At 43.2% G+C, this 18774-nt stretch overlaps 1 protein-coding gene across 1 annotated transcript in view; it reads left to right on the top strand.

Annotated features, from left to right (window-relative positions):
- Window positions 1-9292: 9292 nt before the first annotated feature.
- The window catches only part of DSG2 (desmoglein 2), a 52833-nt gene continuing 43351 nt past the window's right edge, over window positions 9293-18774 (top strand). Inside the window, exon 1 of the mRNA XM_019986924.2 lies at window positions 9293-9597. Within this exon, the coding sequence (XP_019842483.2) occupies window positions 9310-9597 (288 nt within the window). The 5' untranslated portion in view covers window positions 9293-9309. The remainder of the gene's footprint in view (window positions 9598-18774) is intronic.

Below are 18774 nucleotides of genomic sequence, written 5' to 3'. Positions count from 1 at the left end.
ATGAGTCCTTATACCTCAGTGTTTCCATGATTTGTGGGAAAAAACACATTTTTAACAACTACAGCAAATATTTACTACTTAAAGCCAATTCTATTTATACCTTTATTCCCATGAAGGATATGGGACCACCTTATTTTTAATTTTATGCCTCAGGACATCCCTAATGTTTTCTGTGGGCTGAATTTGTCACTATTAAGTTAGCAAACAATAAATTTTATATAAAAACAGAGCATCAAATTATGATAAAAGCAAAATATTGATACCGAAAAAGTATGTCCTCATTTCTGTAGAAGGTAGAGGAAATACTTAAAGTTTTTCATAATCAAAAGAGGGTTGCAAAGAACTTTCTTAATTATAAAGCAGTACAGAATCAGGTAATCCTGGATTTATGTAAATGGCATAATGATATGGTTTCTGCTCCTGCAAGGAGGCATTGTTACTAAACCAAAATTGGGTATTTAAACACAAAATGTGAGATTAACTTAGTCACGCCTTCCATGTCCTACTCACTAGTACTGATTGTTATGGTCCTAACTACCTGGAGAAACACACACACACACACACACACACACACACACACATACACATGCAGCACAAGCACACGTATTTGCCACCAGTAGCCACGTAGCCTGGTATAGCTGAAGCAGTGTCTTTTCATTCTTAGACCCATGGACCAAATACTAATGTTTAGTGGTGCTGCAGACACAAAGTTTCTCCATACAAGGAATCTGCTCTCTAGATCCCTAATTAAAAAGAAAAGAATCACCTAGATTTTCCACCTAAATTTCTTTCAGTCAGACACAATGAAGAGGCCTTGTTTGACCTAACTTTTATCTTTTTTTAACTAATCTTAATTATGCGTATCCAGGGCGGACACCCACAACTTTTGATCAGTAAAAACAGGTGTAATAGGAACTGAAGCTATTAGTCAGTGGGTACAAAGTTTCGGTTGTACCAGATAAATAAGTTCTATAGACTAATGTGTAGCATAAAGCTTATACTTAACAACTCTGTATTATATACTTAAAATTTTATTAAGAGGGTAAGTCTTACATTAAGTGTTCTTGTCACATGCACAAAGTAACAGTAATAAAGAGTGTAGGAGGAGACTTTTGAAGGTGATACATAAGTTTACGGTATAGATTATGATAATGGTTTCATGGGTTTATACTTATCTCAAACTTATCAAGTTGTATATATTATGTACAACTTTTTGTATGTCAAAAAATTTTAATATATAATAAACCCTTAGTCCAACATCTTTTGACAATGTTTTTCCATATTTTCCCTTTCCTCTCAGTTGTTATAAACTGCTATGGATTCTTCCTCAGAAGATATTTATGGCTGCTAGTAGTTGAAATCTAAGCTGATTTTCTAACTAGCCACTCTTTCTGTACACACTTTCATGGGCCCTCTTTGTGTTGGTCTTTGAATATTCTTTCAAATTGCAAACTAACAACAAAGGCATATGCTGTCAGGATGACATAAGACCTTCTATTCTAGGAATCAAAGGCTCTCCCAGGGCTTCCAGAACAAGCCAATGCACGTATTACCACTTTGCCGACCTTGGTTAGGGAAGGATGTCTCCACTGAAAGAACAAGTCGGGAGATGTTGAATATTTTGGTTAGGAAACTATGAGTTGTTAAGCAGAGAAAATCTGCTAGTGGTGAAAAATCAAACCTTATTAGGAAGTTATAAGTTAAAACTTATTATAAGTTTTGTTATAACTAACAAAAGATAACACGTTTTTGTTTTCTTTTCAATTGTGTGTATAAGTTAATGGTTAAGAGTTCAGGTTTTGGAGACAAACTACTTGAGTTTAAATCCCAGCTTCATCACTTACTAGTTGTGTGTCTTTGGCAAGTTACTTCGACTTTTCACGCATCTCTGGACTATTCTTTCTTTTTTTTTTCCCCTCTGGACTATTCTTAATGGAGATAGTAACAGTCCCTACTTCATGAAGTTTCTGTCAAGTAATAAGAATGTACTTAGGTCCAGTGGCTAAGACTCCACATTCCCAATGCAGGGGGCCTGGGTTCAATCACTAGTCTGGGAAACAGATCCCCTGTATCACACATACACAAACACACACACACACACAAACAGGATACCCTTAGGACATATTAATAGAGGTACTCATGAAGATCTGACATAAAAGAATTTTTTTTCAATCTTCAAAATGAACTAAACTCAGAAAGTTATGAGGGTGACATCCAAAACCACTGAAACCATACAAACTCAAAACTTCTAGATTATCTGATCCAAAATTCTGTTTTACAGATGCTCAAACAGGCTGAAAAATAATCTGTTGATCAAAGGTAGAGTTAGGAACTAACTAAGCCAATTCTCTTCTTGTGACTCCAAATTGTGAGTGCACTATTTCTTTTTCACTAATCTTTCGCCTTAACCACAGAGCCTGTCCTGTCTACCCTACATGGTACTAGAAATTCCTCTGAATACACAAGCAAATAGAGATGAATTCATTCATATCAAATTGTGATCTTGTAGCCAAACTGATGAGAATCACCAGATCACTGGAATTTTTCAGCTGGGCTTCCTTAGAAAAGGACAGAATGGAGGGCATTTTTTTCCCGTTAAGAGTTCTATGCCATTTCCACTAAGTAGAACAGGGCAGCCAGGTAGCTTTAGGTGGAAAAAAAAGTAGTTATACTTGAAAATCAGCAATCAGCATAAAAAGAATGCTGCTACTGACCCAACCTCCAGTAGGAGACATGTTAGAATAGTAATTACTGTATGAAGAAAATTACCTCACTTTACAGTTTAACAGGATTTATGGTGCCAGGTGAAAAGGAATGTCATTTACAAAAGCCAGTTGACTCAACATAAAATAGAAGGAAGTTAAATTGTCTTTACCTTTGCATATTTTATTACCTTATTTCCAGAATACAATATGGGAGATAATGAAGGACAGGGAACCCTGGCATGCTGCAGTTCAGGGGGTCACAAAGAGTCAGATACAACAATAAAGGTTTTCATAATTACTTCCTATTTCCTTTAAAATGTGATCATAACTAGTTAATAGTTTTTAATTGTTTGATAAATTAATTCACGGCAAAGTATAAATCACAGAAAATGCTTTGTTCTCCTCCTTGAAGTATGTATCTTACATACTTAAACATCTGCTGACTTAGAAAACAAAATAAAATTTCACTATCATTAGGTCATAGGTCAGGAGATGCAGTGTTTCCTGCAGGGACATTTACCTGCCAAATCACATATGTGGGCGTCTACGCATACATTAGGACCACCCAGGGCAAATCCAAGACTCAGGTTTCATATTCTGACCAAATGACCTAATGCATCCTCTCTAGAAATAAAAGTAAATAAAATGTTCCTTAGAAATCCCATCATCCTTTTAGTCCTGAAAGCCTTAGAATAAAAATCTTCCTCTGTTTTTTATGTGTGTGTGTTTGGTTTTAGGTGGCTTATTCACACTTCTAAAGGGGAAAATCGCAGGTATAAAGAACAGTAAATCATACTCTATGGACTTGAGATTCTAATTACAGAAATTTCAAGGTCCAAACAATGGAAACTCACAATGGCACTTTATGAATCATAAAACAACTCTCCATGTGGGCTCTCACACTATTTTACTTTGTTCATCTCTTAAGTTTTCCCTGCAGTACTGTTCTGCCTGACTTGTCATAAATTTACTGATTACTTCAATGTTCTAATCCTAAAGTTAAGAAAGAAGAACAAGGATACACTCTCTTCTTTTGTACTACTCACAGAAGAATTAGTCACAAGAAGTCTTTATTGGCTGACTTACCTTTATTGTAGCTGATTCTGCATGAAATGGGCGTGACTCTCTCTCCAAAGGTATGACTCATTCAGATACTGTTTCAGTAGAAATTAAGAGAAGTTCACCTAAAATAATATGTTACGGTAAATTAGCAGACAATCGTTTTGTAAAACAAGAGGTCTGTTTCCAAGGGCATATAGTAATGTTCATAATAAATATTACCTTTTAACAAAAAAAATCTTTAACCACAAATGTTCTCAGACAAGCTGGTAAGGGTTACTGTGGTCATTTAAAATATCAGGAGCAGATTCTTTCCTATTGCCTTTTTTGTAACTAAGTTTTGCTTAACTGGTTTGATAATGTTTGAACACATTTCTATATAACAAAATCTCTAAATGGGAGCTAGAGAAGGTGATAAAACTCAAACTAAGTGAAAGTGAAAGTGTTAGACGCTGAGTCACATCTAACTCCCTGCGAACCCATGGACCACAGCCCACCAGGGTCCTCAGTCCATGGAATTCTCCAGGGAAGAATACTGGAGTGGGTAGCCATTCCCTTCTCCAGGGGATCTTCCCAACCCAGGATTCCAACCTGGATCTCCTGCTTTGCAGGCAGATTCTTTACTGTCTGAGCCACCAAGGAAGTCTGAAACTCAAACTAGGTCCACTGCAAAAACAAACCAAAAAAAAAAAAAGTACAGTTCAGGCAAAACAGCTTTAAGAACACTTTTCTAAAATGCTCAGGCACCAGGGACATGATAGCTGAACAACCATTTCAACTTTCCAATTCCCTGGGCACATATAGATGTAAGTGAGTTAATTAAGTTGTTATTTATCATATTAAGAGACTTTTGATTATTTTTGTTATAAAGTTACTCCATAAAAACAATTTGCATTCATAATATCAAATCTGGGATTCAAGAATAACGATATCCTAACTTTTGCTCAGCACAGCAGTGATTCTCAATATTTCTTCTGTGTAACTTGTGCCAAATGACCTTCACAAGGTCACACCCTCCCTTGGACAAGTTCACCCTCGGGCACCGTTTGCCTTCCCCACTGGAATCAAGCCTCCTTTTCCACCCGAGGGGATGTCAAAAATACAAGTAAATAACATCATTACTAAATAACTTTGCTGCTGCTACTGCTAAGTCGCTTCAGTCGTGTCCGACTCTGTGTGACCCCATAGACAGCAGCCCTCCAGGCTCCCCTGTCCCTGGGATTCTCCAGGCAAGAACACTAGAGTGAGTGGGTTGCCGTTTCCTTCTCCAATGCATGAAAGTGAAAAGTGAAAGTGAAGTTGTGCAGTCAAGTCTGACTCTTCCTGACCCCATGGACTTTAGCCTACCAGGCTCCTCCGTCCATGGGATTTTCCAGGCAAGAGTACTGGAGTGGGGTGCCATTGCCTTCTCCAACTAAATAACTTTACATGTACTCTAATCATTTTATAACAAGTAAATCAATCACAGATTTTGGAACTTGATACTTAACAAGTCACTGCATGGTACAATAATTTTAAAAAGCATCAACAACGTTAGTTTGGAAAGTAAATCATAAAGAGTTAATTTCTTTGAATCCTTGCTTTCTCTTTAACATGGAAATTGTTATTTTCGAAATTCTGCTTCTCTCTGCTAAAGTACTTATAATCATCCATTGGACTGCTTTGAAAAGAACTTCAAAGCCAGTATTTTACATCCACCTTTTCCAAAGCCATTATATCACTTCTTTCTCACTTTTTCTTGATATGCAAGAATGTTACCTGTTCACGTTCAAATGACTGAGGTAACTGCTGAGAAACCAGTACTCTTTTCTGTCTTCTGAGGGGCTTTTTCTGGTGGGTCTTCCTTCCGAGGCTCATTAGTCTCGTTTGGGTCACCATGTCGGACACTCTCAGTAAACACTCCTGTACGGCCCATAAGCCCTACAGTTCGCATCTCACAGGCGATGGGCGCCACTTCAGTGCTGCTATTAGCAACCAAACTCTCCACCCTTCTTCCCCAGCCACTTCCTTTATCTTTCCAAGAATTCTTATAAACAAACCCTAAGGTGAAATCAAAGCTAGAGATTTATTCTGAGATGTTTTCCAGAAAATGTAGGTGGGGAGATAAAATCAACATTCCCAAGCGCCAAGCTCTGGGAATGAATGCTAGCTTTGTTCATCTCCATAGGGAAAAGGGATTTTCCATGTGGTTTATGGTTTTGCACTTTGTCCCTCCTGTAAGGAAGGGAGTCTCGAAGAAGAGGAAGAACACAGAAACACTCTCCACTGGCCTCTGAACTCCTCCAACTTGACATGGTTCAAGAAGCCTTAGCAGGCTTGTCTGGGATAAATTTGTGTGGTGGCGGGGAGGCTGTCCACGGTATTGGAGACCTTCCAGTACACCCACACCTCAGTTTGGTGAGATTTACATCCTTCCAGGAATATTAGTCTCTTCTCTTTTCATTTTACATGTACACTCTCTCTCTCATACATACACCCTTTCCTCCAAAATAACCTTGAAAATATATTTGCTATTCTTTCATTCACACATTCAACTAATATAAACTGAAGACTTACAATTGATCAAGCACTGTCTAGGTGATCTAAGTTTTGTGTGCATTAGTCACTCAGTCATGTCTGACCTGTGACCTCATGGACTGTAGCCCACCAGGCTCCTAGGTCTATGGAATTCTCCAGGCAAGAATACTGGAGTGGGTGGCCATTCCCTTCTCCAGGGGATCTTCCCCACCTAGAAATCAAACCCAGGTCTCTTGCATTGCAGGCAGATTCTTTACCATCTGAGCCACCAGAATCCATCAGTTCAGTTCAGTTCAGTTCAGTCACTCAGTCGTGTCTGACTCTTTTTGACCCCATAGACTGCAGCATGCCAGGCCTCCCTGTCCATCACCAACTCCCAGAGTCTACTCAAAAATCATGTCCACTGAGTCAGTGGTGCCATCCACCCATCTCATCTATTTGGCTGTGCTGGGTCTTAGTTGCAGCATGTCGGCTCAGTTTCCCGACCAGGGATGGAAGCCAGGCCTCCTGCATTGGGAGCAATGAGTCTCAGCCACTGGACCACCAGGGAAGTCCCCACCAGAATCCATAGCAGTTCATAGGTAAAGACCTCAGCCTTCAGGAAGTTTACATTCTAATGAATGGTGACAGATAATAAATAAGTAAATGCACAGCCTTTTAAGTTGCAATGTGCCAAGAAGAAAAATGAAGTAAGAAAGGTGGGTGGGGAGATTTGGGGGTGGGAATTATTATAATTTTTATACGGGTAGCAGAGATGTCACTGAGAAACTAATATTTGAGAAGTGAAGAGCGAGGGAGTAACCCTTGTATGTGGCTGGAACAGAACCTTCTCGAAAAAAGGAACAGAGAGGACAAGGGCTCTCAGGTGGAGCTTGCCTGGTGTATTTGTGGTGTCAGGTTATGATGTAAATGATTGATCAGGATTAGCACGCCACCCTCCCAGGAATATGCACACAGCAGTCAAGGGAGCCTTCAGCTAAGGGATTTCAGATCTTAGTGGGAGGGCGAGGCATTCTAATGGGCCATCAAGACCTTGCTGAGGTTTTCTAGACAATCCTTGTTTTGAACACACCTCAATTTAGGACTATTATAGTCTCATCACCTTGTAAAACTAGTGCATGATGTATTTTGAAAAAAATCTCTTATGATGTCGGTTCAGCACTCTACTTAGACCCCAAAACAGACAACTTTGTTTTCTCTGCTGAGTCAAGTCTTCATTTTGCCACTGTTGTGTCTCCCTCTGATTCTCTGGTCCACAAACACTGCTGACAATTTCCTGAAGGCATCTCGGTTCAGGACTTTGCATGCAAGGAGTCAGTTCTCATCTACTGACTCACAGGAGGAGCCTGCAGGGAACAGCTCAGCTACAGCCCGTGACTCACCACCTGCGGCTCTCTATCTCTCGGGCAGGGTGTTGGCATCTGTGGCTGTGCTCCCAGGGCTGATGTTGCTACAACACAGAGCGGTGACTGTTCACCAAGGACGTGCTGGTTTCTCTTTATAGTAGCAAATCAACCCTTTATACTATTACTGCTGCTAAGTCACTTCTGTCGTGTCTGACTCTGTGCGACCCCATAGACAGCAGCCCACCAGGCTTCCCCGTCTCCCCCGTCCCTGGGATTCTCCAGGCAAGAACACTGGAGTGGGTTGCCATTTCCTTCTCCAAAATAATTATACTATTCTCCATAGTAATTATACTATTACAGGCTCTTCCAATAGGTCAGTGTCAATAATTAGCCTTTCTTAGAAGTCTCCTAACCTGGTGTATTCTAGAGCTTCTGTTTTTCAAGAAGACTTCAACTTAATATTTACACTTGCAAAAATAATCACGCTATCACTTTTAGTTGAACTCGGTGCGCTAGGAGCTAGACACTATCGCTGCTACTGCTGCTGCTAAGTCGCTTCAGTCGTGTCCGACTCTGTGCGACCCCAGAGACCGCAGCCCACCAGGCTCCATCGTCCTTGGGATTCTCCAGGCAAGAACACTGGAGTGGGTTGCCATTTCCTTCTCCAATACATGAAAGTGAAAAGTGAAATTGAAGTTGCTCAGTCATGTCCAACTCTTAGCAACCCCATGGACTGCAGCCCACCAGGCTCCTCCATCCATGGGATTTTCCAGGCAAGAGTACTGGAGTGGGGTGCCATTGCCTTCTCCAAGACACTATAGATTGCATCATAAAGATTTTTCTGATTTAATCTTCACAGCAGCCCTGTTTGCTGGTGCCTGAGTAGCCAAGCCGTGTCCAACTCTTGCGACCTCATGGGCTGTAGCCCGCCAGGGTCCTCTGTCCATGAGATTTTCCAAGTAAGAATACTGGAGTGGGTTGCCATTTCCTTCTCCAGGGGTATCTTCTCAACCCAGGGATCAAACCCGTGGCTCCTGCATTGCAGGCAGATTCTTTACCGACTAAACTATGAGGGAAGCCCCCTCTGTAGGGTGGCTGGTATCTATTCCATTTGACAGGTCGGGAAACTGAGGCACAGAAAGGTCATCCATGTCACACAGCTAAATAACTGTGGGTTAGAGGATTCTGACTCCTAGTAACGCTTTGTGATTTTGTAAATACAGCGAAGAGTTTGACTTTCCCTTAACCTTTCTAGACTTTTCTCCCAGTCGAGGTTAGTTAACAAGGGGTCCAAAAACAAAAAACAAAAAACACCGTTCCTTGGGATCCTTTGTGATTCTTCTAATAACTGTTTCTCCCTGGGTCAGACAAGCGGCAAACCTGTGGGAAGGGGCCGTGGGAAGGAGGTGAGAAGCCTTCACGGAGACCACCACCGGAATCCGGCTCCAGAACCTTCGCTCCCGGACAGCTGGCCCGGACAGCAGGCCGCGGGGAGGACACGGGTCCTCGCGTCGCTCGTCCTTCTCCTCGGCGCCACCTGGGCCCCGCGCGCGGCCACCCAGCGCACGGTCACCACGGCGGCCCGGGGCGCGGAGAGCCGGCCGCCCTCGGCGGAGAGGGGCTCGGGGAGGGGAGGCGGCGGGGCGGGGCCGGTCATTCGGAGTTCCCAGCCCGCGGCCGTCATGGCTCCAGGTGCGCGTGCGGCGCGGGGCGGGCGTCCCCCGGGCGCCTCCCTCCTCCGCGCCATTCCCACCTCGGCCCGAGCCGCTCGGTCTGGCTCCGGGCTCCATTTTCTCGCGGAGGCCACACCTGGAGCCGCCCCTCTGGGCAGGGCCGTGCGGCCGCCGCCGGGGAGGGGACCCTCGGGGCGGGGGCGCCGGGGAGGAGCCGGCGCGCGCGCGGGGACGCGGGGAGCCGGCGGCGGAGGCGCGATGGCGCGGGGCGTGGAGGGCGCGCTGCTGCTTCTCCTGGTAAGTGCGGGGAGCCGGCGGCACGGAGCCCAGGGCAAGCCGGGGCGGTGACCGGCGCCCGGTCCGCGCTTCGACCTGCCCGCTTCCGCTGGGGGAGGGCCGGCCCGCCCGGCGATCCCTCTTTGTGCCCCGAGGTGGGAGAGGGCCGGGCAGGCGGCCGCGAGCGGGGACCCTGCTACTCCGCTGGGGCCGAGCGGCCGGTGGGAACCGGGCTGCAGTTCCGTTTCTCTTGCGGTCGCACACGGGCCCCAGCGCGTTTCTGGATCTGCGATCTGCGGGTGCAGGGAGCCCTGAGGCGGGGACACCTTTCCTGGATTCCCGGGCTTTGTCCCGAGTCTCCTCCGACCGCAACATGGAGGCAGCGGCCGCGCCTACCTCCCCGGGCTCCCGCCGCTCGAGCGCGGGAATGACCTGGGGAACACACCTGTATTCTGAGACTGCAGACAGGGGCCCCAGAGAGTTCCTCTGATGTACTCTACAAAGTTTAATTTTTTTTTCTTAAAGCCACGTTACACTTCAGATCACCCACCTATAGCTAGAACTTAAAGTTCACAAAGTTGATGTTATAAAACATCGCCTAAGGTAATGAACATAGGTAATCGTTTTAAGGTTTCTTTTTTCACTTTAAAATATTACAGAAAGTCGACGTGCAGCGCAACAGTCAAATGGGGTTTTCGGAGGTTATTAAACTGGCAAACAGTGTTAGCTCTCTAGATCTGCATTTCTTATGCTTTACTTCTATACTCTGATTGGTTTTTTAAATACATTTGTTTTCTGTTTGTTGAGGTAATTGCGCATAAAGGGTTTGGCTTCTCTGGTGGCTTAAACGGTAAAGAATCCGCCTGCGATTCAGGAGACCCTGGTCAGAAAGATCCCGTGGAGGAGGGCATGGCAATCCACTCCAGTATTGCCTAGCGAATCCCGTAGATAGCGGAGCCTGGCGGACTGCAGTCCATGGGGTCGCAAAGAGTCGGACAGGACTGGGGATGTACTTGACTCTGGAAGAGGCTTGCCAAATGGGTGTCGATAAAGTGACAGTTATCCTCCTAATATAGGTTTGCCTTCACCTTCCAGAGACTTAAATGTGTGTTCAGAGAGATTAGGTACAAAACCATATTCTGTTTTCTTATATAATGGTAAAAATAAAAAAAGACAAGTACATTCTCCATATTAAAAGTTCTAACTTCCAAAAGATTGCCTTCTCTCTACCCCAGAATTACAATGAAGGAAGGACATTTTTCCCCCTGTGGATTTTATATGTATATATTCATGTAAAATCGGACACAATTCAGAGAGTGAACAACAGCAGCACACATTTATCATGTAAGAAAAACATGGCTAATACAATCTAGGAATTTCAGTGAATTCTCACTTGTGAGCTGTTTAGGACCTGCAGATCTTTGTCACACCAGTTAATTTTCCTGCTTTTTATTTCATTTTGCCCAAGTTATTGAGGTCGTTGAGGTGATGTTCAATTCAAGTTTATTTTGTTAGTAAAACTCTTCAAAGATAATTTGCAGTTTCCTTTCTGGCCTGCAGAATAACAGAGCAACTAGTTCCCTCCTCATGGTATTTCCTAGCTAAAGGAGATTATCACGCTAGCATAGCACCTGGCTCAGTTTGAAGTTTAAATATTAAATCCTAGAAAAGAAATTGCCTTTATTCTCAAGTGGTATAACAAGCAGACCAATCAAAGTACATTTACAGAGAAATAGGTACATACCTTCGGTATATTTTTTACTCTAGCAATTCAGTATTTTTTGTTTACTGGGCATGAACTGACTGCCTCTTTAAAAAAGTGATTATAACTAATTGAATAAGCAAAACTCTTGGACAGTTCTTTGTATTTTCTGTAGTACTTTAAATGATACAAATTTGAGTATGTTTATTTTTGATCAAAGAACAGTGTGCAGTTCAGCATTTTGCCCCTGATGTGTTTGAAGTTGGAATTATAGATTTCAGGGAAGAATATTTGTAAAGCATTTATTCCAACAGAAGTAGTTCTCCAGGACATGGGTCTTTTATGGAAGAGAATATAAATTGTAGTGTCTGTGGGTCAGAGTTCAGTTGCAGATCACAGAATTCACTCATTAAAGCAGGAAGGGCATTGTGTCCATTGCATCCGTGTGACAAAGACTGAGGAAACACTCCATTTTGAGCTATCAGTAATGGCTTCAAAGCCATCCAGCCAAGCCCAAGCACTTAGGGAACAGCTGCCTCTCCCGTGATTAGGAACCCACACTTGCCACCCCACAATGTGAAAACAGACAAATCGGGGTGTTACTTCTGTTGCCAGCTCCAGAACCGTGCCACGTTTGCTAGGATGTATAACACCGATATGTCCTGGGACCCTACATCTTGGCACTCAGGAATCTAATATGGATTTTACTAGATGGACCCTAGAGCTAGAGAAAGATGACTGCAAAGACCCAGCTCCATCCACATCTGTGCTTGCCAGCAAGAAGAGCAGACACACGGCTTCTGCTTCACTTCCTTCTTTCAAATCTCATGTAAATGCTGATTGTTAATGCTAAATCATACGCTGAACCTTAGCTGCTGAGTCTGTAATATGTGGTCTCTAACTTTCTTCTGAAGTTCCGAGAGACAAACCAGAAGCAAGATGCTGAGTGGCACTCACAGACCTAGCACACAAATAGAGCCAACTCTGTCAGATGGGAAATAGAAGCAATTTTGTAAATAAAGTCAGAGAAGCTTTGCTTTCCATGAGTTCTTTCCATGGGATCTACCGACTCCCAGATGGTCCATGGATAGAATTCAGTAGGTCCTTAGACATGGCTGGGAATAAATTCCATGTCCAGTCTCACTAATATCTAACTGAAATTTAGTATTCCTTTAAATTATGAATGTAGGAAAGACACTGCAATAGCATAGCCATAGCATAGCTTTAGGGCTTTCCTGGTGGCTCAGTGGTAAAGAATGTGCCTGCCAATGCAGGAAAGGCGGGTTTGATCCCTGGGTTGGGAAGATCCCCTGAAGAAGGAAATGACAACCCACTCCAGTATTCTTGCCTGGGAAATCCCATGGACAGAGGAGCCTGGTGACCTATAGTCCATGGGGTTGAAAGAGTCAGAAATAATTTAGCGACTAAATAACAGCAACAATTATATCAGGACTCAGGCTAATGACCTCAACTTGGTTAAATCTGCAAAGACCTTGTTTCCAAATAAAGTCACATTCTGATGTACTGGGGTTAAGACTTCAATATATCTTTTAAGAGATATAATTTAACTCAGGTAGATGTGACTACTTATAAATTATCAGTAACACTGGAGTTGTGCTTCAGATTCTAATATGCAAGTGGATGACAGATTTTAGAAGAAGTTAAAATCTAAGTGAGATGGTAAGTATTGAAGCTTATAAGAGTAAATTATCATATCCAGGGACTTTTAGAAATGTATGATTTCACATCTGTTTTTGTTGCTAAAAATAAATGGGAATTGGCAACTCTTTAACAGAAATGTTCTTTAGTTATAAAATTAGGGGAAAGTACTTTGCAAAAAGACATGATAATTGAGTTTAAAGTCTCCCTGATCATTAGAAATATCTGATGGGATAAATTAAAATCCCCAAGGCTAAAGTCCAGAAATATATATCGCTAGAAAATGTCACTTACTTGTATCTGAGTTTTTGTGACCTCATGGACTGTAGCCTGCCAGGCTCTTCTGTTCATGGGATTTTTCAGGCAAGAATACTAGAGTGGGTTGCCATTTCCTCCTCCAGGGGACCTTCCTGACCCAGGGTTCAAACCCAGGTTTCCTGCATTGCAGGTAGGTTCTTTACTGTCTAAGCCATCAGGGAAGCCCTTAGAAACTTTCCAGTTAATTTAATTATCAGACAGGTATAAGAGTGAGAATTACCAGTCTAAATTTTGCAAAATATTTTATTGATCAGTGATGCATACAAATATTTATATGGAAAAGAAATTACACATTGAATAAGGGTTTGTATTTTTAAAACTGCCAAATTGCAGTAAAAATCAGAGACCTTAATTAAAATTATAAATGTGCTTTAGATCAATTTTAATATTTCTTAATAAACAGCAGCAACAACAAAAAATACAGCTGTTTCTATCTTTCAGTGTGCCAAAGATTTTAACAGCTGATAACACTTTTCAAACATATAGCCCAAATATGAGGGAAGATTATTTTCTTAGTTAAGTTTATCTTAAAGTTTCAGATGTATACCACATATGACATTGCACTATTTTGTTGATTTCAAATCATTTTTTAAATTTTTTGAGATTTTTATCATATGTAAAGCTTAGTGATTGGAGTTACAGAAGCTGGAACATCAAGATTTTTACCATAGTCTAATGGTAAAATGAACAATGCCCTCAAGAAAATAAACTAGCTAAGAACTAACCACAGATGACCACAGTTGAGCCACTCCCTGCTCAATCTAGACAATGTATCAGATGTTGGGAGACAATGAAAACTCCAGAAGTGCTCTGCCCTCATGATGCTTACAGTCTGGTAAAAAAGTAAATGGCAAAATCCCAGGCGGGTGATGCTAAAGAGTAATGATAAAAGAACACGTGGTGCCATGGAACCTACCGAAGGGGCTCCAGCACTGAGTGTCCAGCAAAGACCTGAGAGTAATTACAAATTATTAAGATGATACAAAAAGAAGAAGGGGGAAGACACTTCTAGTAGAGAGAAGAGCATATGCCTTTGCCTGAAGACAAGGGTGCATGGTTTCTTGAACGGAGTCCATGTAGCTGGAACACAGCATGCAGGACAGAAGGACATGCAGAAAGATGAGCCTGCAGCCTTCTTGGTACCAAGGAAGCCTCAAAAGATTTATTGACAAGTGAGCGTTTTTAGGGAGGTGTTCAAATCATTAAGAAAATGAAAAGATGAATGTTAGTTAGTTGGTTATGAAAGGGTGGAGAAAGAAGAGATTGTAGTTGACTCATTTAATAATGAGGCAAAAATAATTTTGCCTCATTATTAAAAAAAAGATCTTTCAGAATTTTGGATGCTGTGATCTAAGGGTGGCAGAAAAGCCCAAACAGTACAGTGGAAGGAGTGTGCAGCGTGGCAGGAGGCTTGGTTTGGGAACAAGGGACTTCCCAGGTGGCACAGTGACAAAGAATCTGCCTGCTGATGCAGCAAACACAGGAGACACAGGTTTGATCCCTGGATCAGGAAGATCTCCTGGAGAAGGAAATGGCAGCCCACTCCAGTATTCTTGCCTGGAATATCCCATGAACAGAGGAGCCTGATGGGCACAGAATGCTTCTGGTATTTACTACTCCAAAGGCAGGATGCTAAACTTCAAGCAATCCACAGAACCTTCAAGAAAAAAATTAGCCACTCAAAAAGATTCTCCCTATCAGAAATGCCAGTAGCTCCCCCAGTGAGAAATGGTGATAGATTGTGAGAGATTCTCATTAGGGATTCATCTTACCTCTTTTTAAAATGCAAATATCCTCTAGGCTGATTAAGCCTTGATACATTCATTTACTCATCAGGTATTATTGGGCACCTACCTACTGTGTGCCAAACACTTCCCTAGGTCTTGTCTCAAAATCACACCTTCATGGGAATGCTTTTCATCAGTCCAGCAGGTGCTGCCTGGCTGATGGGAAAATGAGAAGGGAGATTTGGGTGGAGACGAGAAGTGGTAGGTCCAATTTTCCCTATTCTAAAATATCTCCATCCTGCTATTCTTCCAAGTTCCCTACAATACAAACTAAATCAACTGAAATAAATGGCCCATAAACTGCCTCGTGTTAGAGATCCAGTCTCCTTAGACCCCAAGAGTGCTAATTGGGAAATGGCACCAGTGGCCCGGCTCGGTCATCTTTTTTTTTTCTTATTTTTTTAAAATTTATTTTTAATTGGAGGATAATTGCTTCACAGTGTTGTGTTGCTTTCTGCCATACAACAGCATATAAGTATATCAGCCATAAGGATACATCTGTCCCCTCCGTCTTGGACCTCCCTCTCACCCCCTCTAGGTTGTCACAGAGCACCAGGTTGAGTCCCTGTGTTATACAGAAACCCTCTATTAGCTCTTTTGCATATGGTAATGTATGTTTCTTTGCTACTCAGTTCCACCCTCTCATTCCCTCATGAGGTCTGCAAACCCATTCTCTTTGTCTGTGTCTCTATTTCTGCCCCGCAAATGGGTTCTTCAGTCCCATTTGTCTAGATTCCACATATATACACTAATATACAATATTTGGTTTTCTCTTTCTGACTTCACTCTGTATAACAGGCTCCCAACCAATCAGCTCTTCTTTCAATTTCCTCCTTCGTTTGCATAGTACTCTGCCGGGGGTCTGTTCACCTCAGGGAGGCTGTCCTGGTTTTCCAACCCAGCACCGAAGGACATGCTGGACCCACGTCTCCAGAAGATACAGGTGGGAGGCGGCGCGTGGGTGGCGGCAGCAGTGGCTGGAGCGGTGCCCTCTGGGGACCCTGCGCGTGACCCCTGCCTCGCTGTGAACTGCAGCACCATACTGTCCACTGTCTGCTGTCACCTCCCTACTCAAAGGATTTCCTCAGGATGCTGCCGTAGCATCTCTGAGAACTGCATCCTTCTAGCTACTCACACTCAAAATGTTGACACCATCTGCCGCCTTCTCCTATCCTCGACACGCAGGGCATTGCCAGGGGTTCACGTGGTCCCCATAAAGACTCTCACCCCACCCATCCATCTGGGCGCCATGACGCTATTCCCGGTCCTCACCGCATCTCCCTTGGCTTACTACCTTAACCCTCAAACCGTCTCCTGGCTCCCGCCCTGCAGTACTGCCAAAAAAATCTCCTCGAAGCTCTGAAGGCATAGAATCCCTCCTTGGAAGTTCATCCTTATAGGATCTGTGAAGATCCTTAGCACAAGGCTTTGTCCTTATTTTCTGCTCATATGGTCTGGGTGTCAGAATCCACCCCTCCTTGTTCTGACACCTGCATTTCTTAAAGCAGATTGTTTCCTTCCACCTCCCATCTGCTCCCTCCCCTAAACCTCTCCCAGATTCTCTAGAGGAGATACTTTCTGCCTTTTCTGAGCTCCCCAGAACTGTTTTTGCAGCTGTTATTCACACAATGAAGTTATTCTACCTCTTATAGTAATGTTGGAGAAGGAAATGGCAACCCACTCCAGTATTCTTGCCTGGGACATCCCAGGGACAGAGGAGCCTGGCAGGCAACAGTCCACGGGGTCACAAAGCAACTAAACAACAACAACAACCTCTTGTAGTAATGTGTGTGTATTAGTCGCTCAGTCGTGTCCACCTCTTTGCGACCCTGTGGACTGTAGCCCCCCAGGTTCCTCTGTCCCTGATATTCTCCAGGCAAGAATACTGGAGTGGGTAACCATTCCCTTCTCCAGGGGATCATCCTGAGTCAGGGATCCATCCCCAGTCTCCTCCATTGCAGGCAGATTCTTTACCATCTCAGCCACTGCTGCTGCTAAGTCATGTCAGTCGTGTCCGACTATGTGCGACCCCATAGACAGCAGCCCACCAGGCTCCCCCGTCCCTGGGATTCTCCAGGCAAGAACACTGGAGTGGGTTGCCATTTCTTTCTCCAATGCATAAAAGTGAAAAGTGAAAGGGAAGTCGCTCAATCGCGTCTGACTCTTCGCTACCCGATGGACTGCAGCCTCCCAGGCTTCTCCGTCCATGGGAGTTTCCAGGCAAGAGTACTGGAGTGGGTCGCCAGTGCCCTCTCCAATCTCAGCCACTAGGGAAACCCTATGTCCGCTTTATCTCTCCTGACAAACTGAACCTCTTTGAAATAGAATCAGTGTACCATTTATCTATAAACTAGCTCAATGCCTTGGACACAGAACAATCCTTTAAAAACCTAAGAGTTAATGTATCTTTCTATGTTTGGAAAAAGTTGGAATCATAATCTGAATTTCGTTTGTTTAGAAGAAATCTTTAATGTCTGGATGGAGTGAGGGGTAAATTTTTGTTCGACTTGAACACGTTCAGCAGTTCCTAGCTGTGCTTCCACTGTGTGCCAACCTGCCTTCTAGATGCTTGTGAACAGCCCCACGGTCATGGAGCCTACAGTAGGGGAAAGGCAGGTGTAGGGAAAGCAATTCGACGTTTCTGGAGCAGCCACTGTGTGCCTTTTCATACTGAACACAGGGTGCTCCGAAAATGTCAGATTCTTTTCGGACAAGATGGTTAGATGGCATCACCGACTCAATGCACATGAGTTTGAGCAAGCTCTGGGAGATGGTGAAAGACGGGAGCCTGGCGTGCTGCAGTCCACGGGGGCACAGAGTCGGACACGACTTAGCGATTGAACACCACCACCACCACCATGTGTCAGTAGCTAGATTTGGTGATTGTTGTTAATGCATGAAGCTGGGGAGAGCCCAGGTACCCCCGACACCGAACGCCTCTCTGTCAATCCAAAGGCGAGACCACCACCTCCACTGTAGCAGTTTCCTATAGTTAGTTAGACCACCACCTCCAAAATAAGCAGTTTCCTATAGTCAGTCATATGAAAGACCTGAATTATGGAATTACATAATTGGTTTAGTTTCATTACAAGATAGAATCATTCAAGAAAGGGGGAAAAAAGGAGAAACGTACATTGAAATTTGCCTAATTTCACTGTCCTGCAGAAGTATTCTCACAGCTTTCTAAAACCATTGCTTTTCACTGTTGGGTTTTGCCAGTTTGCTTATTTGAAGTCAATTGAAAAGCCTGTTTTCCACTTTGGACCTTGGAAACAGTTGTTGAGCAGTTTTTGGCAATTCCTGCAGTTCGACTTACTGACAGAGCAGTGCCATCTAGTGATGTAAAAGGAAAACTTGAAGTTCTTGGTTTTCTTAAGCTTCTGTGCAGGAGGGGTCGGGGGAATCTGGTTTTCTCCATTCTATTTTTTAGTGTCATTTTCAGGAGTACATTGCAGCCTAAAGGTCGAAACAGCCTGTCACTTATGTCTAAGAAATTACGTATTATATAGATATATCTGAAAATATGCGTTATACAGGTTTCCTTATATTGTGCTGATTCTCAAAGCATTTGTAGCAACTATAGAAAACACCAATACAATGGTAAATAAAATATTTCAAAAATGATAAATTCTCAGGATCAGTAAAAAGTAAGCCAGAAGAAGAGATATGAATCAGGAGAAAGGTGTGAACACCGTTTAAGGCAATCTTGTAGACTTTTGGATTACTGCTTGT

This window comes from Bos indicus, chromosome 24 (genome assembly GCF_029378745.1).
Source record: "Bos indicus isolate NIAB-ARS_2022 breed Sahiwal x Tharparkar chromosome 24, NIAB-ARS_B.indTharparkar_mat_pri_1.0, whole genome shotgun sequence".
Classification (NCBI taxonomy): domain Eukaryota; kingdom Metazoa; phylum Chordata; class Mammalia; order Artiodactyla; family Bovidae; genus Bos; species Bos indicus.
The sequence above is the reverse complement of the archived record's forward strand: the minus strand, read 5'-3'. Positions and strand labels throughout refer to the sequence as shown.